This window comes from Astatotilapia calliptera, chromosome 1, assembly GCF_900246225.1.
Source record: "Astatotilapia calliptera chromosome 1, fAstCal1.2, whole genome shotgun sequence".
NCBI lineage: Eukaryota > Metazoa > Chordata > Actinopteri > Cichliformes > Cichlidae > Astatotilapia > Astatotilapia calliptera.
The window spans coordinates 37561376-37575835 of NC_039302.1; the positions used below are offsets into that span (position 1 = coordinate 37561376).

Sequence of the window (14460 nt, forward strand, 5' to 3'; positions counted from 1 at the left end):
TGATGTGGAGGATGAAGCAGCCACGCCCTACATGTATCAAAAGAATGACTGAGCATGCTCTGTTCGTACTCCTAATCTGATGCACCGCCTTCAGGTGTGGAAACCGTGGACGCAGCCCTGACGGCAGCTGCTGATCCTTCACGTGAAAATCCCAACGTCAGCGATGAGAACAGGACTCCAGTCAGAGCTGTAAACATGGAGCCTGTACGTGTGCAACAAGATGACCTTTAATGGATATTCTCCCAATTTAAACGGGATAATCCGGTTTTTATGTGATGATTTCAGGAATGTTTTGTTCCATTTCATTTATATTAAACCAAACAGTTCCTCAGGACTCCAGGTTTGACATTGTGCTGGACGGTATGGACCAATCACTTCGTAGCTCACCCAGCTCATCATCCTTCATTTTTCACAAGTTATAACATATGTGCCTTGTTTGGATGAAGACATATGAGAGGAGAAGTGATTCTTCTGACACCTCGCCAACACATAGCTCACCTGTCCCTCACCTGGACAAGCTAAAAGCGATTTCCTGTATTAACAAGGTATTTTGACAATAAGTCAAAAGAACTTTTATTAAAAAACGCTTATGAAAAACAAAACATGAGGACATATAAAAAGGCTTTGGTTGGTTTCATGAGCTATAATAACAACTGTGTCCTGTGTGCTTTAGTGCAGACAGCTGTTGTGTGTCACAGCAGCTGTAAATGTCTGCGAGCTACAAATGACTGTTTTTGTGAGAGAACTCATTTCCTTTCTTAATGTTTCGTTTACACAACTCAACAAAACTTTGTCGTCTGTTCCCAAAAAATGTCACAGCAACATTTGGCAACCTTCACAGTTTGAATTATTATTTACTATTGGAGCGGCGCTCTGTCGTCCTCCATGCTGCAGGAGAGGGGGGACAGAGGTGCGGGGGGGCTGCACAGCAGGAGACATGGATGGGTCTGAAAGGTGAAGCCAAAGCAGAAGCGCCTTTAAGCTGCGTTCTTTTTAGTGTCCAGCAGGGGGCGACTGCTCACCTGATGGCTAACTGAGGAGTTAATCTAGTGTCAGCTCTGATCATAAAACTGATGAAGCAGCTATGTATGACAAAATGTTGTTGCCCTGTCACTACGGTCAGTTAGATCCACCCCTTGCATCACGGATAGTTACTGACCTGTCATCATCACCCAATGAGAGCGCGATGTCCTCACAATCTGACCTGCCTCTCACTCAGACACATTTTGGTATCTTAAAGTCGACCTATTCTGCTCATTTCCAGCTTTGTGTACTTTGTGTTTTTGCTATCATAGCTTTGCATGATTTTACGAGCTCAGCAGCCCATCCTCGGTCTGAAATGAGCAGTTTTAGCCTGTCCCGCTTTGAACAAACATTCTTCCGAATGTCAAACACCAGGTTTGAATAATAAGATGTGCTTGAGATGACGTATTCAGGATATCAGCTCTCTATGACATCACACAGATGTAAGAGTAGAAAAAAACAATGATAAACAGAGTTCAGAGTGTTCCCACATAGCAAAATTGGTATGGCCCAGATCTGGCCCACAGAACGCAAAGAATGACGGCCCTTTGGTGGCCCAGAGGTGGCCCACACATGGGCCAGCACAAGGCCAGTTGCAGACACACTGCTGGCCCTGTGCTGGCCCAGAACAGTTTCAGCTCTGGCCCCAGATGTCAGCCTAATGTGTGCCTTAATCAAGCCATGTAATAACAACATGTGCTGGAACATAATAGTGCAAAAGTAACATGACGAAACTCTGTTCAGACAGTGAATGGACTGATTCTTTACTGCTCTCCCGGATTACCCAAAGTGCTCTACACAACACATTCACACACTTTCTGTAAACTGAGTGTTTCCTGACTACATTCACACTCCTGGCATGCAGACTGGAGCAGCCAAGGATCAAATCCCTAACCTTCTGATCAGTAGGTGACCGGCTCTACCTCCTTAACTACAGCTACCCGGTGGTAAACATGAGTAAACCGTCACTAGGTTTTGGATAAAGTGTACACTCACAAACCTGTCCAACCTGCATTTGAAACGTTGGCTACCATACCAGTATAGTATTGCAACATGGCATTTGGGTTTTCTAACTAAAATAGGAAAATACCAACATAAATAGAGCCATCATTGCCAGACCTGGCCCACATCTGGTTGACATACACTCTGCCATGACACCAGTCAGTCAAAAGTGCCAACTTGATGCCGGATCCAGGCCAGACCTGTTTTCTAGGAGCCTGGGCCACATAACCCAAACCACAATCAGGCCAGATGTGGCATGCCATCACATAAACAGTGCCATCTACGCCAGGCCTGGCCCATATCTGGATGACATACCACTTACCACGCCAGAGGTCAGCCAGCAGTGCCGGCTTGACACCAGATCCGGGCCAGACCCGTCTGCTGCGTGGGTTAGCTTTACAGTACATGCACCGACCTCGTTATTAGAGACGCCGGCCATGTTCAATACAAACACTCATGACTGGAACAGGAAATAAGGAGGAGTGCACGGATTATGGCCAATTTCCTTGCTTTGCTTGAAAGGACTACACACTCGACACAAGCCAAATCACATTAAATGTTATCATATTGTTGACCTGCATTTGAGCAGGACCCAGATTAACCCTATGTGGAAACCCTTCAGCAGGCTAACCCAGATTAGAGACGCAGGGAATCTTTTAATCTTCACATCACCAGGAAGTCTTGGACAGCAGTGGCGTGTCTAGAAAATTTTTGTTGGGGGGGCCAGGTAGGGGCACAGATTTGGAGAAGGGTGGCAGATTTAATTGGCAGATAATGTTTTAAAAAAAAATTCTACCAACCATTAACCATAATTCAATAATCCTATAAACCTAATAACCAAATGCACTTTTAACTCTTATTAGAATGAGATTTTAACCACTATGGTGCAAAGTTTTTAGATACTGCGTTGATAAAGTACAAGAGATACAATCAGTGCTTTGTCAGTGTTTACTCAGCATTCAAGGACATCAATATTTGCATAGTATTTTTACTGACATGTAGTGCACATATGTTTTGGGCAAAAACATTTTTGAATATTAAAATACGAACATTTGTAACAAACAATTGACAAATTAGCCAATGCAAAACTTTCTCTGCCTGTTAAAAAAAGAAGATAATCTTCTCACAAACTGGTGTTTGATTTTGAAACAGGAAAAAAGTGGAGAAACAACTGAAAAGACTAACATTTGAATAAAACCTGAAAGCAAGTAAATACTTTCTATGCTGCCTTATGGTAAACTTTGGTAATATTGATAAAGAACAACACTGGCTGATGATAAAATACAGTCAGCTGGCATGGTGACACTGCCAGTATAACCTGCAGGGCTGGACTGGGACAGAAAATCGGGCATTTTGACTACAGACCGGCCCACCAGGTAGTAAAGCCATAAAGACTTTGAATGAAAACAAACGCTGTGGTGACAGTGATGTACAGTCTTTTTGGTATATGTATGATTTCTATACATTTTACGTCAGATAAAAACTTTGGGTGTAAGATTTAGATAATTATTTAACAAAAGCGAGATATTTTAAATGAGAATAAGAAAGAAAAGTATTTCTTTGTGCCCCCCTCTCCCTGTTAATGCCCTACATGCCCCCCTGGCAACACTTTGCTAGACCCGCCCCTGCACAGTTACCAGCTGTCAGCTACATAAAAAAGGATCCTGGTGTTATTTGTCTCTCAGAAACAGTTCATAACTTCAACTCATTCATGTCACCTAAAAGGTAAACCTGTTTCTCCATCACCTGTTCAGCTCTGATGGTTCAGTAAGGACGTCTCCTGGTTTCATGTTTCCCTCTCACCACATATCTAAACAGACATCATGAACAGCAGCTTTACAGCTGTGGCTCCAGCAAACATCAGCTGATACTAGAAATTAATATTAAATAAATTCTAACAACAGCTGATCAAGCTTAAACGTGCTGCTGTTGTTTAGCGCGACATCTGCTGGTTTCCTGTTTCTGGCGCAAAGTGAGCGATAAATAAACAAGAGAGAAAAGCTGATCAGCTGCAATAATTCTTTAAGTGTTATTTTTTTCCTTGGTATTCTAATTTCACCGAAGTTTACTAAACTCAACAAACTTAATATTACTTACCGGGACATTTATTCTGTCCTCATTTTCTTTCACCGAAAAATTGTTTCCTGCAGTGCCTCTTTCGTGCTTGGCTCTCCTACCTTTGCTAACGTGATGCACATAGCGCAGAAGCCGATGCTGCATTCACTTACACTCGGATATCTGAGCGTCACCGTGAAAACATAATCGGACATTTGATATTTGATTGAATTTTATTGTTTTGCTTTTGGGGTGGCACCTGGGGTGGCCAGTCTGGTTGGGGGGGTGGCCTGTGCCCCCCCAGGCCACCCCGCTGGACACGCCATTGTTGGACAGCCACAGATTACATCTTTAATATCACCCGAAGAAAGTCCAGAGGTGAGCATGTGTGTGTGTGTTTGTTTACACCCTCCGCTGCACTTTAAGTGAATCCTAACACAGCTCTCTCTTCAGATAATTAAGAGATACTTGAAGATATGAGAACCCTGGAGAGAGCCATAAATAGAGCACATGGGAGAGCGGGTGCTGGAGAGATGCTGGATTAATTGAGGGCGAGCTGGCCCTCGCCGCCTCATTGTGATCCACTTAAAGCTATAACCAAACCTTCTAGAACATCTTATCAGACCGACGCTGCAGGTCACAGGAATGCCAAGCGGCCGAACTGAATTCAGAGCAGCTGCTCTGAATCACGAGTGAACTTTCAGGTGTGAAAAGCCAATCGTCTTCAGCCTGCTTTCTTTTTAGTGTCCAGCAGGGGGCGACTCCTCTGGTTCCTATTCTGATTGTATAGAAATGTGAAAATGAGCCTGTGCTCAGCTGATCTGCACACCTTCCTGCTGACCTCACAGTGTCAGTCTGAAGTTTCAAGTCTTACTAATTAAAACACGATAAGAGCGCGACTTTTAAAAAAGGTGATACAGCAGGAATGTGTTACCGTACAGTGGCAGTCAGATCCACACCTCGCTTTTCACGTCTCATTTTTAAAATGGTGAAATAGCTAAAACGTTGCTTTTTAAAACATTGTGGCGAGATTTCGGTGGCCGATGGAAGACGTCACACACGCTTGGTTTCTGCCCGATCGCTGGAGGTCCCCTCTATAACCGCGGGAGCTTCTCCTGAGAACATGAAACACCCTGAGATGACTGACAAAATCCGTCGTGGTCTCATTATCGAACGCTAGCTGTAAGTCAGGGAAAGCAGCCTCTTTACAACATTTTCACAAATAAAGAAGCTTCTTCTGCTCTTTTGGACATAAAGGCAGATATTCAGAGTAGCTGCAGGATTACTGCAGCTCACAGGTCCTTTCTTTAGACAAACTAAAAAAAATCTAATTATGCTTCAGTCGAGACAAACGAGACAGAGATGGAGGTGCAGAAGAAGTCGTTTATCACAGAGGCTGAGGTGGAGAGCCGATGATCGCTCTGACTTACTGCATCGCAGCTGTGTTCTTACACATCATTTCACTTCTGAAGCTATTATTAAATATTCTGAAAAATAAATCCACGCTTGTCTGGTTTGCAAAAATGTGCATGCTTATGCTTCCTGAGCTACTTCGCTTTATTTGTGGTGTGATTTTGACTTTCGGCACTTCAGTTTTCATGTCCTCAAATTATCTTCCTCCTCTTTGCAACATGATGCAGAATTGTTGCATGAAAGGCTGAAAGCCGCGCGGTCAGAATATTCTCATCACGATGCTTCGAGGCTGGTTTGAGGTTCTTCTCATGAAAAGCTGCCTTTGGTCTGCATCAGACAAGTCTACTGCTAGTGCTGTTTGGTCACGTTATCTTTGATCCTTTATTCCCAAAGCTCTTTGCCTGAATATTCACTGGCAAACTGCAGTTTTGCTCTAATGTTCTTTTTGGACGGCTAAAGCTTTTTCCTGGCGTTCCTCCTCTGTTGCTCATGTTGTAAGAGTTACCTGCAGATCCTGTGATGAACATCTGGAGGTCTTAGGCTATTTTTGCAGTCTCAGACTAGCACAGGTTTAAAACTGTACCGCTTGTAGATGGTTTCCGTCACAATGACGGGGGTAAGATGGCCTTCATCGATGCTCGCCATCCCAACGATTAAGAGCTCGGGTTATGAAACGAGCTACTACGAATGTTTTAAAGGGAAACCTGGAGATCCTCGTGGACCCGCCCTGCCCGGGACTCTCTATAAAAACCGTACCTAATTAAATTTGTTCTGTCACCCATTTGAGATCCTCTCCTTGTGCATTTCCACTAAACCAGTGGGTGAGGAGCAAGAGCAGGAGTATTTTAGAAGAATTTAAATTCATGGATTTAGTATTTTAGTATTTATTTATTTATTGTCATTGTCAAGAACAATGAAATTGCGTTTGGGGCTTCCATACAACCCCCAAAAAAAGAAGAAAATAATAAATACCCCTTAAAACCCAAGTGTACATATTTAACCCAGTGTGACTCCAATGCAATAAGACAATCCTTAGCAATAATGTTCGTAGAAATTCAGACAAAGACCTGAGAAACATGACAAAATACAACAATGCAACCCATTCAATATTATTGTACTGTGAGATATGATATCAGATATGATAGTTATCTATTTAAGAAAGGGGGGGGGGGCAGGAGGGGGAAGAGAATAAAGATATGATGCACCAATGCAGACCAGTTCATTGCTATTAAGAAGTTGGATATGGTTATTGTCCGTGAGAGGGGGGCAGAGAGTTCAGGAGCCTCACAGCCTGTGGATACAGGCTGTTGGCCAGTCTGGATGTTCTGGCCTGTATAGACCTGTACCTTCTCCCTGAGGGCAGCAGATGGAAAAGGTGGCGCGCAGGGTGATGTTGGTCCCGCAGGATACTGTGCACCCTCCTCAGACAGCGAGTGGGGAAGATATTACTGATCTCTGGCAGACTTGTTCCAATAATTCTGCCAGCTTCTTTCACCACCCGCTGGAGTGCTTGCTGATCGGCCTTGGTGCAGCTGGGGAACCACACTAGAAATCCATACGTCAGAACGCTGCTGATGGCACAGTTGTAGAAGTTCAACATCAGAGATCTGGGAATGTGTGCGCTCCGCAGTCTCCTCAGGTAGTAGAGGCGCTGTTGGGCCTTCCGTACAACTGAGGTGATATGGTTGCCCCAGGACAGGTCCTCGGTCACAGTTACCCCCAAGAATTTAAAACTGCTCACCCTCTCCACCGCCTCACTGCCAATGAAGAGAGGCAGATGGTTGTTATTTAAAGGTGTGACACAAGTTTATTTGGCTGTGTCACATTTATCAGAGGCACTGACTGCAGGGACACTGAAGGTTTGTTTGTGCCATTATGAGAGGCTCTCCACAGACGGGAGGCGTGGGGTCCCATGAGGACACGGTGTAACGGCGTGCACCCCTTACGTGTCGTTAAAGAGAGGTCTGCAAAGGTTAGCATTTTATTAGGGAGGCCTGGAGAGCTTTTACTGCTCATCAAACACAACAAACTCAGCTCAGAGCAAACAGAGAGGTCGCTGCCGACGTTTAAAAGGCCTGAGACAGAAGAAAAAAAAAAGTGAGGAGACATAAACAGAAGAACGAGAGGATGAGGAAGAGGAGAGATTCAGCCCAGCTGACTGGCAGAGGCCCGGAGCAGAGGAGGTGCAGGGGAGAAACAGAGCTCACGGCTGGGAGTGAATGGCCACACTGTGTGTATGAAAGAGCTTTTCAGCCTCCTCCCAATCAGCACACACACACACACACGAAGCATGTAACTGTGGGGGTGAAGAGGTGACCCTGACGGCAGTTTGTGTGGTGTGGGCAGACACAGGGATCTTTTCACTCCTCACCTTTAGCTGAAATACCAGAGCTGACACTGAACCTGAGCTCCAGGAGGATGTGTGTGTGTGTGTGTGTGTGTGTGTGTGTGTGTGTGTGTGTGTGTGTGTGTGTGTGTGTGTGTGTGTGTGTGTGTGTGTGTGTGTGTGTGTGTGTGTGTGTGTGTGTGTGTGAGAGAGAGACACTCTGAAAAAGCTGCAGAGATGCAAGGACAAACACCCGAGCATCTTGATCACAATACAAACAGCGACTATGTTTTTAAACCTCCTATAGTCTCACACGTGGGAGATATTTGCAGTCCTCTGCATTTAACCCACTCACTCAGGGAAGCAGTGGGCAGCTACCAACCCAGCGCCCGGGCAGCAGTGTGCTCAAGGGTAGCGCAGGGCAGTCATTCGGTGGATTCAAACCCCCGACCTTCCAAAGATGGGGCGACCACGCTACCTACTGAGCTATCCCTGCTCAGTATTGCTAGTATACTACTTTAAATACCTCATACTTAAATGCTATATGTTTATTATTTAGCTGCTGTTTTAATATTTTCTTTCTGGTCTTTTTTGACAGGGAAGAATCAACAGGAAAGGGGGGGCAGACCCGATCCCGGGCCGGGCGCTCTCATGATGTGGCCCGCAGGCGCCCGCTTGATGCAGTGAGCTACGCAGGGCCCGTTAGTTAGACAGTGGGTTTCTGACTGTGACCAGTTTCTCAGGTTCTGCTGTCTCAAGCAGCAAACTGGTTATCAGCTCCAGGTGGGATTAAAACACTCACCTGTGCACACAAACATCATCGTCATCACGCTGATGTTAAGCTCATTTTTAGCTTCTCAGGATAGTTTTTACTGTGTAATCAGTGATCTGAGACAGCAGGTTCAACTGTTGTATTTGATTTGAACTTTTGTGCCTGACTTCAAAGGGCTGTGTGGGAACGAGCAGCAGCTGTTTGCACCTGCAAAGATGTCAGAAACGTCACATTTACACAGCGTACATACAGACGGGGTCTGCTGACCTCACCAAGTTCACAGCGTGGTTAAACCTGAGCCAGAAAAGGTGCAGACGTGTCTTTATTGCCACGGTTACGGCTCGCTCGCTGCTCGAGAGAAGCGTGGCATCAGCAGAGCCCCACAACCATTTTTCCTCACGCTCGCCGACGTCTGCTTAGAAAAAAGGCCGATCGTGGCTCAAGAGTTGGGAGGTCGTCGTGTAATCGGAAGGTTGCCGCTTCGAGCCCCGGCTCCGACAGTCTCGGTCGTTGTGTCCTTGGGCGAGACACTTCACCCACCGCCTACTGGTGATGGTCAGAGGGCCCGGTGGCGCCAGTGTCCGGCAGCCTCGCCTCTGTCAGTGCGCCCCAGGGTGGCTGTGGCTACAATGTAGCTGCCATCACCAGTGTGTGAATGTGTGCGTGAATGGGTGGATGACTGGATATGTAAAGCGCTTTGGGGTCCTTAGGGACTAGTAAAGCGCTATATAAATACAGGCCATTTACCATTTATCGTGTTCAAAGGTGGGTGTCTGCCACGCCTTTCACCTGCTGAGAGCATCTTTCACAAAAGCAGAAATTATAAATAAGCAGAAAGTAGCGTCTGATTTGCTGAAGTACAGTCGTCCTTAACGCTCGTTTCAAATCTTACACCAAACATTTTAAAGGGGATCAAATCTGGTTTTTGATTGGCCCGTCCTACGACCCTCCGTTTCCTCCCTCAGTGACACAGACAGGTGCTGAGACTAAACCTGGATCGAGTGTCTGTGCTGTGCCATGGAAGCTGTTTGGCTAGCGTGGCTTGGCTCCACATGCCCCATTACAGGGAAAAGTTTCTGCAACTCAATACAAAGTGATGATGAACTGTTTTAACCCTTCATGTTGCTGTAAGAGAAAGAAAGACAGAGCTGCAGCTCTCCGTCCTCCGTGTGCATTTTATTAAAGCTCTGCAGCTCTGCTGAGCTCTCCATTCTTACTTAAACACATTTATGCATCCCCTGATTTTAACCTTTATCTGTAACACTGCAATTACAAGCAGCTGCTTTCTAGTTGCTCCTTTAGGAGGTATAAATCCAAGGCAGCGGAGCAGAGAGCGGTCAGGGACACCGCAGGTTAACGAGTCAACGGCGAAGGTAAAAAACAATATGAAACTTAATAAAGCCGCACGTGAACTGGCTCGGTTCCCAGCCAGGAAGGAAGGAGAGAAAAGAGGGAGGAAGGAGGTCAAATAATAATAAACCCCAGAACTCCAATTGAGCAGAAAGACGTGAAAAGATAACCACATTCCCGTTGTAATGAATCCACTACTGAATAATAAACACGAACCACGCTGCGGATAAATAATGACCCGAACCCTGATGCTGATAACAGCTGACCGCATGGTCAAAATTTCATTATTCCAGATGGATATCTTAATTGTTCCTGCTCCGGGTTTGGGTTTCCTTTAAACAGAGCTGCCTCTGAGAGTGTGGGGGACGGGAGGTGGGATGATTGACACTGAAAGCCTGCTCCTAGCTTTGCCGCTATTGTTAGCGAGGATCTAATGGACTCTAATTTGTCAAAGTTTACTGAAATACCAACCCCAGCACAGGCCCTGGTGTCGGCTGCTTCCCCACAGCACAGACGAATCAAAGCTCTCCAACATTCTGCCCTCATGAGACTCGCTCGGCGCTTAAAGAGGCCCTGCTCATGCAGAGCCATGAACCCATCCCTGATGTACACCGTGATAAGAGCAGCTCCGCAGGCTCGGGTCGCAGACAGTTTTGTTCTCGTTAGGCTTTGCAAACTGGGGATTCCTGGCACACCAGCAGCTCCAGAGCCTCTCCAAGTTCAGCTTTGCTTATTATGCAGCTGTTAAATATCAAATTCTCATCTTCTTCTTAGAAGATTCGCTTCTTTTCACACACACAGGACTGCAAACAGAGTAAATGCCAAGAGGCGATCGCACATTTGTGGTGAACACTGAGACACAGATATTCTATCTTTACCTGCTTTTTCAGTCCTAATGGACTAAAACTTGGAGGCAAACTATGGTGGTCCTTTTTAGGAAGGACTGGGGTGCGTGCTCCATTTTCAGGGCACTGCAGAGGAGTCTCTCCCTTAGTAGAACCTCCAGTGGGACACTGGGGCACCTTACCGAGGACACCTGAGGGTGGGAGTTTGTCAAATCAGTCTGCAGGTGTTTTGTGTCCTGTGGAGGGTGCTATGAAGTTCTTCACTGAATCATCCTTGTTATTAATCTCTGGCTCTCGTCCACAGCATGTCTCTATCCTGTCTTCCTCTCTCAGATTCAACTCAGTTTCATTTATACAGAATCACAACAACAGTCGCCTCAAGGTGCTTTATACTGTAAGGTCGACCCTACAATAACACACACAGAGAAAAACCCAACAATCATATGACCCCTATGAGCAGCACTTTGGCGACAGTGGGAAGGGAAAAACTCCCTTTTAACAGGAAGAAACCTCCAGCAGAACCAGGCCTCAGGGAGGGGCGGGGCCATCTGCTGCGACCGGTTGGGGTGAGAGAAGGAAGACAGGATGATGGCTGTATGATATGATAGGGGGTCATATGATTGTTGGCTTTTTCTCTGTATGTATTATTGTATTATTACAGTATAAAGCTCCTTGAGGCGACTGTTGTGATTTTGTGTAAATAAAGCTGAACTGAAATAGTTCTTCTGCCGCTCTATCGAGCGACAGCCTTCAGCTTGCATTGACGTGGTTTGCAGCCGAGTGCAAAGTTGCTAAAGCTGCATGTAAAAAGCGAGCATGTAGTTTAACTGCGATGACAATACAGCACACTTTCTCTCCTCTCAGTCTAAAAGACGAGCTCGGACCCTGCCTCCTCCTCAGCTCCACGTCTGTCCATTTATGGTGTGAAGTGGGTTCAGAAAAAGCAAAGGTGTGGAGGGAGAGAGACAAGTGTACTCACGAAGCTTTCTCCCAAACCTCGCGCAATAACAAGCCGGACTCTCCCTCTGTGCCCTTTTCCTTCCAGTCCTCGGCTCCTCTCTGCAGTTCCTCCACCTCTGTCATCATTTCTACACACAATGGCAGCAGCAAACTGCATTCCTCACAGCCATACCTCATAGCTCGCTGGCATCACAGACAATGCTGTTTTCAGAGCGGGGTGAAAGAAAGGGCTCGGTGATTTCGTCCGGTTGTTGTTTGTGAGCACATGGGGCTGGAGGGAGGAAGCTGGTGGTGGGTGAGGGTGGGAGAGGTGGAAAAACTCAGAGTTTGTGATGTAGGTGAGCTGCATTTGAACAGCTGTCCCCACACAGAGGTTGAAGGATGACAGGAAGAGCCTGGTACCAGGAAGACCGGGCCCCGAGGAAGCAGACCAGCAGGCGCTCGTTCTGTCACTTTTTCTTTTACTTTCTCCTCCCCCCCCCAAAGCTCTGTCTTTCTATTGTTGCATCCCCCCCCATTGCATTTTAGTTACAAAACAAAGTGCTGCACAGTATCAGTGATGAGACGGGGTTACGTTAGGTCAAACCCAGGAAAAGGAAAAAGGTCTGTGAACAGCTGAGGCTCTAAATCTTACAGCACGTCAACAGAAACACCCGGACAGTGAAAGGCAATCAGCCGTGATTGTGATTCCCACATCTGCCTGTGATAATCCATGCAGCCAGCCAAGCGTGCACCCAACCCTCCGCCGCCAGCACCCCCAGTCTCATTTACAGCCAATCGCCCCCACCTTACATCCACTGTACCCAAAACTGCTCCTGCACCCTTCCCTTAAAAAGTCAGCTTCACAACGGAAACTTTTTATTTCTGGCAGATGGAAAAGAAACGAGACTCACAGTCTGTGGAACATCAACATCTCAAACACACCTGTGCACTCTCTGCACTGACCCACACACTGAAACTCACACTGCCACTGATTCATATACAGAAAGCACAAAAAACCTTTGCTGATAGAAACACGTTTAAAAAACAGACTGATCACGTCTGTCGTCTGACTGTAGTGAAGATGAGCTGAACTAATGTGAAAACAGAAACACCAACGGGTCTGAGAAGGACAGCTAACACAGTTAACCAGAAGTAACTGACAAACAGATTGAAATAGGTAACACGGGTTAGTCTTGGTAGCCGGGGATCGGTCCGCCAGGGCCTCCGCTGACACATATTGCACCCACGTTAGCGTTACAGTTGCAACCACTGACTTCTGGAGCCAAAACAGACGATGAGACTGTGAGGCGTTATCAGCTAATGCTAGCTAGCTGCATCCATAGACTGTAAAGGGGCATCAAAATGCTCCAACAGCACAAAACACAGTCCAGAGGCCCAGCTCAGCCACCTGTGTCACCATCCACCTGTCAGTCAAAGAGGCCACGCCCCTAATAATACAAACTTTAAGCCTTAATATAATTTAAACTGGCGAGTTAAATAAACTGTGCAGTTGTTATAAAGAGGGAATTATCCACAGAGACCAAGCAGTTTGTGTATCAGGCTAAGTTTTAACATGGGGAGTCTATGGGGACTGACTCACTGCTCCCTCTGCTGGACGTCAGTGGTTCCACAGTAGCTTAATTTGTATCATATACAAAAACATCAAATCAAGCTCATTTTTTGGGTACTTTTCAGGTGTCAAAGTGTGACCACACACTTTCATTTTCACAACACTCGATCCATTTTCTGACGATCTGTTTGTGTTCGGTGAGTTTTAGCAGAGAGAATAAATGATCGCCACGGCTAACGTGGTCACAGAGCCACGAGTACGACCTGGGCCTCTCTCAGAGGGTTCATCCATCTGCTGCTCCAAAGACACCAAATCACCAATCAGTGCAGTCTGCAGCCAATCCCTCATATCAGCTGACTCCAAACAGTGCCAGATGCATTTGTAGAGCAGTTTGTTACTGACGTTTATAGAAATTTGGATGGTGAATCATCAAAATAAATCCAAGTGTAGGGACAATGACAGCCACAGGCTGTTGTTTTTCACCCGGGACTGTGTCGCTTTCCTGGGGTAAAAGATGGTCTGAACATTACTCTGCAATAACGGCGTGTCAGCTCGTCATCGATTACCTTCTGCTAAAAGCACCTTCAATACAAAACCAGCATCTGTGGACCTCACACATCTCTCAGTCTTTATTATTTACACATTAGAGTCCTGCAGCTGTGGTACTAATTAGATCCTGTCAGCAGCAGCAGGTTTGCGCTGAGCACTGTCGGCTTTTTATGGGATTTTTGCAGATCTGAGTGTATTTTCAGACTCAGATAAAGGAGCAGATGGTGAAAAAGCACTGTGATAATAATCAGTCGGACACGGGCCACTGACAGCAAAGAGACAAATTCATTTGGAAATGTGCTGATGTATTAATCAGGAACAGCCGCTCTCTCTGATGTTGCTGTCAGCACAGTTTGTATCTCATCTGATAAAGTCATAAAAATGGAGCATAAAGAAGAGTATGATGGTCGCGAGAATTACACCCTGACTGGAAGGACAATGATGTGAAAGGGAAGACCAGAGCAGTAACAATGCGCGTCCACCCTGACGTCACCCACTGGGTCTTAAAGCCTTTAGACGGTCTCCAGCTTCCTGAAACTGAATGACCTGAGCAAACGCTGGATCCTCTCTGACGCTAACAGGACTGAAGAAGGACCAAGGGACGTTTTCCCAT

General features: G+C 46.1%; 1 protein-coding gene across 3 annotated transcripts in view; it reads right to left on the minus strand.

Annotated features, from left to right (window-relative positions):
• Positions 1 to 5476, minus strand: part of adamtsl3 (ADAMTS-like 3) — a 180624-nt gene extending 175148 nt beyond the window's left edge. The window contains exon 1 of one of the 3 annotated variants that reach the window (XM_026176931.1): positions 5020 to 5453. In XM_026176931.1, coding sequence (XP_026032716.1) covers positions 5020 to 5058 — 39 coding nt within the window. In that variant the 5' untranslated portion in view covers positions 5059 to 5453. Of the gene's footprint in view, positions 1 to 5014 lie in introns of all 3 variants that reach the window. The other 2 variants (XM_026176936.1, XM_026176949.1) reach the window with 2 other exon arrangements.
• Between the last annotated feature and the right edge of the window lie 8984 nt (positions 5477 to 14460).